General features: G+C 43.1%; 1 protein-coding gene across 1 annotated transcript in view; it reads left to right on the top strand.

Moving 5' to 3' along the window:
* Positions 1-651, top strand: part of LOC119386852 (uncharacterized) — a 5536-nt gene extending 4885 nt beyond the window's left edge. Inside the window, exon 5 of the mRNA XM_037654119.2 lies at positions 488-651. Coding sequence (XP_037510047.1) covers positions 488-547 — 60 coding nt within the window. The 3' untranslated portion in view covers positions 548-651. The remainder of the gene's footprint in view (positions 1-487) is intronic.
* Positions 652-11655: the final 11004 nt, after the last annotated feature.

Genomic DNA, 11655 nt, shown 5'->3' with positions numbered 1-11655 from the left:
GAGCAGCGTCTGCGCGTTGTCTTGTAGGGCAGCACATTGGCTCCCTTGTCGCGGCGTGTAGTCGAAGCGTGCAGACTTCTCGTCATCCTTGTCTAAACCAAGCCACGCAATAAAGTTAAGTCTCTGCAAATCAACGGTCTCATTCTTTTTCAAAGCAAGCAAAATTGAGCTTTCACTCGACAAAGTTGGTTTCACCGCGTTCACCCACGGCAAATGTCTCGTCACTCAGCGAGTACATGTTAGGTAAATAAAAACTACAACGACAACAGCTGACGAAATCTAAACAATTATAATTGTATCAACAATGACATAGAGCTATAAAGTACAGCTACAGAATTTTTCAGCAAGGATGTTGCTTTTGTATTCTGTAAATATTGTATAAGTATGATATCAAAGTCTCGCAAGACAGCAGAACCTGTACTATATCAAGTTTACAATTCGCAAGAAGTTCGTCAGTGTTTTCAAGTGTCTTTAATTTTTTTTTCAGGGCGAAGAGGCGGAAGCCATCAAGAAGGCCTACAGAGAGTGCAAGCCGAGCCGGCGATGAGGTTATTTTGACTGGCAACGAGCCCCGCAATGCACCCTTCTAGAAATTACCAAGAATGTTTTTGTACACGCTGGCAGTGTAACAACACAATAAAGACGTTCCAGTTTTATATATCCTTTTTGTGGGTAAAGGCGAAGACAAGCTTATGACGTGCACATCGCGCCTATGCAGACGAGGCGCAAAAAACATAAAAGACTTTGTATGCACGTGCCTAAGGGAGGAATAGTGCACAACATGATGAAATGAAGCCCACTCGAGGTCAGACGACTCCCATATCACACAAGAGCATTGAAACATTGCGAGCCAACCAAAAGCAAAGTGAGTGTTCGAATGCAATCGCATGATTGTTTTTGAGACCATTCGCGGTACTTCATGTATGCATGGACGCGCTATCACTTGCACTCGATACTTCTATCATCGTTTCAGTCACGGCTGGGTGTCATACATTCATTCATTCATTCGTCAAAGTACCCATAAATAGCTCTAGGCTTTAGTAAGGGTGCACTTTTATTGCACAAAGAAAATAAAAAAAAATAAAATGAAGCTAACAACTCGAAGAAACAGTGGTAAATCAATCTAGCAAAGAAAAAAAAGGAAATAATCAATGACGTAAATCCTACAAAGAGCAAATACAAGAGATAATAGTGTCATGATCCTAGCGAAGTGTATCTTGTTGACTTACAATACGTGTAACAGCGTAAGAGGTGCACATTGACCGCCACATTGCTTCACAACAAACAGTGAAATATAGCTGCAGCTGAATGAAAAAAAAAAAAAAATACGCTGCCTTTAAGCGGTTGTATCTATAGTAAAAAACAAGTGCTGTGTGAGTGGCTACAGAAACTCGTGTACATATATTGATATGTGGTATTTTACCGCACGAAGCGTGAATTACTTATGACCCAGCAGCACCTGAAATCATGTAAAAATCAAGGGTTCCAACGCGCTAACTCAACAGAAGGTGATTCTTCTTCTCTACAGCTTACATCATGTGATGACATCAGGTGAGGACTAGGATAGCGTTTTGTATTATATTCTGAAAGAGGCTTCGCAGTCACTGATAATGAGTTGGGCTAGCACAGCAAAGGCAAGAGCTGCCGTTGCTTTGCCATGTTACACGTAGACTAAATTTGCGACACATTACTGCTTAATTTATCCTGCCGCAGGTTTGTTGCTTTACTTTTGGCTTATCAACGCTGCAACCGACGCACCCATAATAATCAAGCTGTAGAAACATCGCCAATGCACTATTACATTAAAGAACCATTCCGAGTATAACCGACTGTGCTCTGATATGTATGACGACAAACGTTTAAATAGTGGACGGACTGAATCAGACGGATTCAGTTCTGTCAGTAATCGCCCATCTCTAGCTGCTTTTACAACAGCTGTAGGTGCTGTAAAATACGTCACCGTTGAAAGCAGCTTATTTCGTTATACTGCGAAGGCAGCTCAGTGTCATTATATGTATACGTTATAATGAATTATACATGTATATGGACTGTTGGACAGTACAAGCTTGAAAACCAAACTATAAAACATAACTTCAACATCTTACAGCACACGTCTTCGTCTTGCAGCACACATATGATACACACCAGCCAATATGATTTTAGGCAAGCCTTTATCACGATAAAAAAAATAGCAATGGGAATTGCAGATGACGATTTCGAGCTCGTTTGTGTGCACATATGAGAGCACCGTGCACTGGCCTTCATTTTTAGGCTTTTAATCAGCTATACCCCCAGCTAAGATGCGCACTGCCGTGGTCGGTCGTCCATCAAATAACATGCGTAACATGCCGCATCTAATCAGCATTAAAAAGGCTTAAATTGTTAGCAATGGTGATGCTTTTGACGCCGAAGTAGTGTATATGATACGTAGCGTACCAAGCAATTCTCCTCGATGCTTCGACTGATGTGGGACTATATATATATATATATATATATATATATATATATATATATATATATATATATATATATATATATATATATATATATATATATGTATATATATATATATATATATATGTCGGCCGTGCGTTGTGATGGATTCACAACATTAATACATATCTCTTGATGCTTATTGATCACAGCATAACATATCATCTAATCCCTAAAACATTACCGCAAGACGGTATGTTAAGCTCCACATACCTCAACCTAACACTGTTAGGCCCTTTTGGATCGTTGCCAAGGACAGTCCCGATATTCATCAACCTTATCTGGGCGTCCGCCGTGGCACGTCCCGAGGTTACGAGAGTGAGTGCAAAATACGCTTATGCAATAGTGTTCTTACCTGCACAAGCAAGGCCTTGAATTATATTTTGAAAAGCGCTGCTTAGTCGCGCTTACAGACAAAACAATGATGCCAGATGGAGTAAACATCAATGGGTAAGTGATTACATACGAAAAAAGCGCCGTTGTACGATTATCTATATAACTTAACTTATGCTGGACACCGTACTCTTGATCCATGAAGGAACTGGTAAGTGTTATTTCACATATATCCGAATTTCTGGTCCGAAAGTACTGGGAAGCCCCTGCGCAATCGATTCACCATCTATACCATGCTGTATTCATAAGCCTCCTATGTTTCATCTAGCCCATTTTGGGTAACGCCAGTAAAACGAACGTCGCGCACTCCAGAATATACCAGCCCACGTTCTACCGACATGTATCGGTCTTCACAAACCTGCGCATATAACAGTGGTCGTACCGGCAGTCACAGTGCCGAGAATAAAAGTGATCATGGCAGCCGAAGAAAAGCCCCTTATGTGATGAGCCAATGTAGCGAGTCGAGCCAAGCAGCGACGGCTCTCCGTGTTCTTGGCAGAACCAGAGTGCACATAACAAGCTAATAAATTAACGTTGTTTTGTGATTTCTTAATCCTCACTGCTTGGACGATTTTCACAAAAATACAGTTACTAGTACGCGCTATAATTTTTGCTCCCTGAGTTGAATGATGTTCCGAGCTTTAGCAATATGACCCAAATACTCATAAAGTGTTTTTACCCAAACTTTATAGGCGGGGGCAAAAAGAGACACACACAAGCGATATCTCTTGTGTGTGTCCCTTATTGCCCCCGTTTTAACAAGTTTCTGCCCTAAAGACTGTAAGAATATGTTGCATCAACAAGGCCAGAAGCTTACCCTTTATAACCCAAGTCCACCTAGCGAAAATAATGCGACTGTCATCACCTCATAGATACCGGTCCGCGTGGTTTTCTAGAAACCATATTGGCGTTTTAATGGACATATTTTCCGAAGTCTCTTTCGTTTATTTGGAGAGAGAGAGAGAGGGACGAATGAGGGAAAGGCAGGGACGTCAACCGCAATTAAAACATCCATTTTACTACTCTACACTAGGCGGCAGGGGAAATACAGATGGAAAGAGGAGGCGCACAAAAAAAAAAAAGAAAGAAAGGTGAGGAGCGGGAATACTATAGTCTGTCCAATAGACCACTTGCACGCAGAAGATTCAGTAAGGCCTTAATAGATTTCCAGTGCGACGACAGTTCGGGTCTGCACTGTCTGTTCCGATACGGGCCAGTCATCAAGGCGGGCCAAGATGGGCGCTAGCGGCAGCATGTGAGTGCTGTAGCGAGGGCAACGGCAAATAACGTGTTCTGCAATTTTTGCGCAGCTGCAGTGGTTGCAATCGACGCTGCCATCCATGCCGATATGGAAAGCAAAATACTTGGCGAAAGCGACACCAAACCACAGTCGGAAAAGCACCGGGTTCTCGAGTCGAGAGAGTCCAGACGAGACCCGAAGTCGACGTGAGGGGTCGAGTTGGTGTAGTCGGGTTCGCTGAAAACCTCGTGTGTTCCATAAGGACTTTATGGATTCATTTGCAAGCTCAAGAATTTGAATAATAACAATTGATGGGGTTTAACGTCCCAAAACCAAGCTCACGAATTTTCATCACAGCATCTGTTTGTTATTATTATATAGTGTTCAGGAGATGTTAACACTTTTGTATAGCGCCCGCTACCCCTTTTCACAGATAATATGATACGTGAAAATTGCAGCAACTAAAAGAAAAAAAATACATCAAGGAGCATCTAGAGAGACTTCACGTAAATTCATTCATGTAACAGCACGAAAAAAAAAAATCCTTAAGACAGCTTCGAACTAGTAGTTCCAAGCCTGAAGGAACAGCGGAGCTGGGCGGCCTTCTTTGTTTCTGTTTATTTTTATTCTTCTCATCTGTGCGCTGCTCTTCTATACCGACGCTGACGTCATGGCTTTAGCTACGCCTGCGCAGCTGTGCGGAGTGGATCGAGAAGTAGAAGGCGGCTAGAGGAAGAGCGCACGCAGCCGCGCACGCACACCACCTGTGCCGTTCCGAAGGTTATGCAGTGGCGGGAATTTTTCGCGCGCTTTTGCGCTGTGCCATGTAGCCAAGGCAGAGTTCTGGAAAGGTATTGATTAGCTATCGATTTGCATTGTACTATGTGTTGCCATGCTTACCTGAGCAATGTTAAGTAACTTCCAGAAATGTATTGGCTATTGATCGATTGGCTTATACTGTTTTGCCATGCATGTGAGGCTTTTGTAAGCAATTTCCAGAAATTTATTAATTATTGATTGATTATCGATTGGCTATCGATTTTAATCTTTCTTTGATTCTTTCTTCTTCTGTATTTCTTTCTTCTTTTTTTCCTCCATTTCTTTCTCTTTCTACGCATTGCTATGCTTTACTATCTCCCTTCCTTCTAACCCTCACTTCTCTTTTATACCCCCTTGGCGTACTATACTATACAAGGATTATTCTCTGCTAGCGTGCCTGGATAGCCGAGTGGCTACGATGCTCGACTTCGGATCTTGTGTACGCGGGTTCGAATCCCGCCTCAAGTAATGTTTTAACCTAGAATTTCTTTCTTTCTTTTTCTTTCTTTGTACTCGTTCTCTCACCCATCAGAGCTATTCCATGTCACGCCGGACGAATCGGCGCACGTGTTCTGGGAGCGAAGCAGAAGAGGAAGAAGAGGATGAACAGCGCGTGCCGGTTCATGGTGATGATAGTTGTCTGTCACCAACTTACAACCAATGGCAGGCAAAAAGAGCTCCGCTGTTAAAGTTACAGGAAATAGAGTTCACTCACATAACACTGCAGTTCGCGTAAAATGCAGTGGCACGAACACCGTATATGCTGTAAATGATACTACACTGCGTGCAGTCACATAACAGCATTGATATTGGCAAAGTCCAGGTATGGGGACAGAGAATGAGTTCGCACATGAAGGGACACATAACGGGAGACGGTGAGGTCAAATTACGTGTATAAAATCAGCCTAAAAAGCTTTTCTGAATAATTTCCAAGTATACCACTTCTTTCTAGGAACTTGTTACTGCTAATAGTGAACGTTTTTTCAAGGCATTTGTTGGCCATGGACCTCGAATTTTTCTGAGGCTGAAGGGCCTACGGTTCCGTGCCATTAAATATCGTATTAGCTGTTGTCTTTCGTCCTGATATCGTGTGCTTTCTAATAAACGATGTTGTCCATCTTCATCTACGTGTCCACATGCGCATTCTGGACTATCTGCTCGTGAAATTTTTCGTAAAAAATGTTTCGTGTACGGGGTAGCTAGCCGGAGGCAGTGTCATAGCGTTTCAAAGTCTTTGCTCGTGTTAAACGTAAAAGGGATCTGGAATTCAAGACCACGATCAATGCAAAATAGGTCTGAATAGATTGAATTTTCATCAAAACATCGCAGTATGTACCGTAATTTGCGTTTTGCCAAAGGCAGTGCCAATGTATCATTTTTTCCATGTGCTTATCCGGCTGCTTCATCCACTGCAACAATGCCGAGGACATTGCAATGGCGAGGTATCCACTGGAATAGTATTGCATGGTTTTGTTCGCTTCCTTTTGTAAATTCCTTCAGTGCTTCGCAAATTAAAGCCGAAGTTTTCGAATTGATGTCATTATTCAGTGACGATAAAGCTGCCTGTGAATCACACAGGATGACCCATTTATTTGCTTGTGTTAATGAATGAATGTATGGTAACGCAGCCAATATTGCAAATAATTCTGCTGCAGTTGGCGATGTCGCGTAACACAATTTAAAGTCTTGATTTGGTCCCATTCTGGTATAACAAAGGCCGCCGTAGATGAATTCGTTTGACAAGAACCATCCGCATAAACTTGTATATAACCATGATACCTGATGATTATTTGGTATAAGGCCAGTTGCTGTGCTGCTAGCATAAACATGTCTCGCTTGCGAATCTTTTCTTCTATAGAAAGTTCATTATTAGGGGCTATTAAGTCTCCAACGCCCTGTGAAAATTGAGCAGCTGCATCGGCATGCTCGTTGCCCATTATGCCACGGTGTCAATAAGCGGGCGAAGGGTGCTCCATTTGGAGGGGGGGGGGGTGCAGGGCAAGTTTTACCGCAGCGCTCCCCCCAACCCGTTGGTCAGGTCCGAAAGAAAACGAGCTCCTCAATGGATGCAAAAATGAAAATGAAGCGATAACGTGCTTCCCGCAAAGGCCTCCCATTGGTGCCCGGCCATCCGGGGTAAAGGGGGGGAGTAAACAACTAGTGCAGTTTGGGAAGGCCCGTAAACTTGATTTCAAGCTCCTATACGACACCCTTTACTGCAATAACAAAACCTACATTTATGACCACTCTGCGTAGAAGGTCGTTGAGCGTGTATCTTAGCGCCAGATTACACATCGAAATGAACCGAGTTGACCACGCCGTACGCCCCTGTCATTCCTATATACAAATATCCGTAGCTTAATACCTAAGCGGGACTTGCTTTGTAGTCTCATTTCCTCATCTTCGACTAATGTAGTCTTATTAACCGAAACGTGGCTTAATTCGTCTATCCTAGATTCTGAGTTGTTACCATCATTTCCTAATTTTGATGTATTTCGTAAAGATAGACCCGATGGCTCGCGTGGTGGTGGCGTTCTTATTGCCACAAACCGGTCCTTGCTTTGCACGTTAGTAAAAGTGTCGTCTAATCTCGAATTCTTATGGATTTGCTGTAATGCTACGTTGCCGCGTATGCTTATCGGTGTCTGTTATCGACCACCTAGTAGCGTCAGCTCGTTCAATGAAAACTTTCATGAATGCCTGCAAACCATAGAGGAAGCCTATCCTAACTCTCCTATCGTTATCTTCGGTGATTTCAACTTGCCTTTGATCAACTGGACTAACCCTGCAGTCATGCTGTCAAGAAATATCGTCGAAAGTGATTTCCTGAACACATGTCTTACATTCGGCCTATCTCAACTAGTCACTGAGCCAACACGCATTTCAAATCATGCTTCAAACATTCTCGACCTACTGTTTACAACGCACGCCGACACCTGTTCCTCACTGACTTATCTTCCACCACTAAATTATCACTGCATTGTTCATGGTACCTTGTCCAGTTATATAAAGAGAAGCAAGAAAACTTTAAAAACTCTGACACTGTACTACAGAGGTGACTACGCTTCTATGGCTGATGAACTAGCTGTCTTTTGTGTTGAATTCGAAAATCATTACCACTCGCGCTCCATTGAAACTAACTGGTCAATGTTTAAAAATGAGATGTTACGTCTAACCTCAAAATATGTCCCCGCCATTACTGTCAAAGAGCGAGCACAGTCCCCGTGGTTTAACGGTAAACTAAAGAAGCGCAACAATAGGAAAAAAAGATTATTCAGATCTGCTAAGCGTTCCAATTCTAACACTGCTTGGGCGAGATACCTTCACTGTAGCTGAGAATTATGCAACTTCAATCACGCAAGCCAAACGTCACTTTTACGGAACCACGCTACCTTCCTTGCTGCGCAACAATCCGAAACGGTTCTGGAAAACTATAAAACCCGGAGAGACGGATGGCATTTCACTAATCGATCCTAATGGTTCTCCAATTGCCAAAGAGGATGTCGCTATTGTACTAAACAATACCTTTTGCTCAGTTTTCACCCCTGAAACCACTCAGAACCTTCCTTCATTTCCATCCTACGCGCATTCGCTCATGAATTGTATTACCTTCAGCCCAAGCGGCATTGTTCATGTCACCGACAACTTAAAAAAATTGTCAGCTGCTGGAACTGACGGTATCAATACCAAGGTGCTCAAAAACACTAAACATGTAACCAGTGTTATATTATCGCTAATATTTCAGCAATCACTAGATACAGGTTCTGTACCAGAGGACTGGCGGATCAGGAAGGTCGTCCCTGTCTTCAAGAAAGGTAGTCGGTCGTCTCCTCACAATTACCGTCCCATATCTATCACCAGTGTCTGTTGCAAAATAATGGAGCATATCGTTAAAGTAGCGCGTTTGTTGTCTGCTAACAATTTTTTCCATCCCAATCAGCATGGTTTTCGTCCCGGTCATTCTTGTGAAACTCAACTAGCCCTCTTCCTGCATGAAATTCACTCGCACCTTGATAATAATATCCCCGTTGATGCCATATTTCTTGATTTCGAAAAAGCATTTGATAAGGTTTCCCATCGTCACCTACTGCTTAAACTTTCATGCCTGAACTTAGACCCCCCCGTGCTCAACTGGATTCGCGAATTCCTAACCCATCGCAGGCAGTTTGTTGTTGCTAACTCCTGCAAATCTCCCCTCTCTCGTGTTCACTCTGGCGTTCCACAAGGCACGGTACTAGGCCCCCTCCACTTTTCAATTTACATTAACGACTTGCCATGTAACATCAACTCTAACATTAGATTATTCGCTGATGATTGCGTGCTGTATCACCCTGTAACTAATATCTTACATTCTTCCGTTTTAGAGACAGGTCTTAACACTATACAGGAATGGTCTAAGGACTGGTTAATGTCCCTAAATATTAACAAAACTTTTCTAATGACTTTTCATCGACGTAAAGGCTACATCGCTAACACTTACACTCTACACAATTACCCCGTAGCCGCTGCTAACACTACCAAATACTTAGGTGTTCGTATCTCATCTGATTTAACATGGTCACATCACATCATTGGCATTACTAACTCTGCTAATCGAGTTCTCGGATACCTTCGTCGCAACTTTGCCTCGGCACCTTCTTCTACTAAACTAATAGCTTATAAAACACTCGTAAGGCCTAAACTTGAGTATGCTAATGCCATTTTTGATCCTCATCAAGCTAACCTTTCTACTATGCTCGAATCCATCCAGAACCGTGCTTCCAGATTCATTATCGCGAATTACTCGACTAACATAAGTGTGTCAGCAGTCAAATCTCAACTTAACCTTCCTCATCTTGCCACTCGCTGAAAAGTTTCGCGTTTGTGGCTGTATCATAAGTTCTTCCATTCCTTGCCACCAGGCAATGCATTCATCACACCTGCACATCGGACATCGCGCCATTCCCACCCCAACGACGTCTATCCCGTACGTTCTAAAACAAAGACCTTCCAGAAGTCATTTTTCCTGCAGACTGGGCAAGACTGGAACGACCTTCCCGCCCACATCGCCATGTCATCTCAGTTTGCCCAATTTAAAACTGCAGTAAAAAGCCATATTTTATCCTTGTAAATGTGATCTACTGCTGTTTTTCTTTTTTTGTTGTTATTGTTGGTGCTGTTTTTGCTTTTCTGATTTCTTTTTATCTATCATGTTTGCTTGCCCACCCCTCATGTAATGTCCCTCGGGACCCTTGAGGTACTAATAAACGAATAAACTAATAAACGTCTGAATGCGACATCAGGAGTCCTTGGTGGCCATGATCGTATAAAAAAGAAATAACATGTGTAGCCATAACCCTGCGCATTAAAAAATGACATGAAAGGTCCGACTGAGTGAAGGTATTGGGCAGAATTGGCGCCCCCCTTTAGAACAATGGGGAAAGACGGTCCCCCCCCCCCCCCCTTGTGCGCACGGCTATGACGGTGGCTTGGGAACAACTAAAACGTACGTGCCGTCGTGTCCTTGTTCGATGAGGTGATGTTTTCGTTGTTCTATTTATGTTTCTGTTAATGCATTTCTATTGCAAGAAGGCTTCTCTCCTTTGCTTTGTATTGCTTTCCATATAGCATTCGCGTTACAATGAATGAATCATGAGGACTAAAACCACGTGGTATATTCTACAGCAAGCCTATTTACACTATTGTATAACCGCGTTTTGCTTGGAAGTTAAATATCTCAGTGTCTTGATTCTTTTAGCAGCAATGTCATTTCAGGCGTATATCGAGACCTGTATGGGATACGCCAAAGGGGGATAACGAGCAATTAAGGCGCAGGCTGATCACAGGCAGGCACCGGCTGAGCACAGGCTGATCAGGTTCATCGCTGCTCACTGAAATCGGTGGTGATGTGAAAAACATTTATTTGCATTACTATTGCTGCAGAGAAGCTTCGGGCAGGTGGAGGTCCTTGGCTTGCGGCAAGGAACGTGGCGACAAACCTCACGCTGTTTTATACAGGCGTTGGAATAGTGCCCTACTCGAACGTGATCATTTTCCGCAGTGTGATTCCGATGTTGCTTTGCTGGCGCACTTTCCTGAAAGCCTCCATACGGGCGTAATGTGTGCGGACGAAATGGGCGGGGTACGCCTTGAATGGATTTCTGAGTAAAACTGTTCGCCGACGGCCGTAAGCGCCCGCATTGACGTAATTCGCGCGTAAAAGAGCATCTTTCTTTTTTTCTTTTTTTGTTTCGGGTCTCATAACAGAAAGCGCTTGTGTCGGTGAATGTCTGAATGTTTTTTTTTTAGAATGAACTACGTCATTGTGAATACTTGTGGGGGGTAATATAGATGCACGCAGAGGCACTCACAAAATCCATTCCGCCGCGCTATCGTGGACTGTCAGAGTTCTCGTTAATACCATATTACGCTGATTGCCTTCTCACAATTATAAGAAATTTGTTTCGACTATCGTGCTTTGCCCATTTACTCAAAACAACCAATTTCAAGGTTTCACAGCTGCCCTATTGTCAGTACAGTTGCATGCTTTAAGAAAAAATAGTAGCATATCGCTCTGATTATCTTCTTATTGCATTGCCAGCTACGGCGACAACGCAGTTTGGATTCCTGCGAGCTGCGTTCCTTGGACTGCATGCTTATGGAAGCGGAATGCAAAACTTTGAATGCGCGTTTTGAACCTCCGGCGGAGAAAATTAATATGGGGCCTTACA

Source organism: Rhipicephalus sanguineus, chromosome 1, assembly GCF_013339695.2.
Source record: "Rhipicephalus sanguineus isolate Rsan-2018 chromosome 1, BIME_Rsan_1.4, whole genome shotgun sequence".
Classification (NCBI taxonomy): domain Eukaryota; kingdom Metazoa; phylum Arthropoda; class Arachnida; order Ixodida; family Ixodidae; genus Rhipicephalus; species Rhipicephalus sanguineus.
This window is presented reverse-complemented; position numbering and strand designations above follow the sequence as displayed.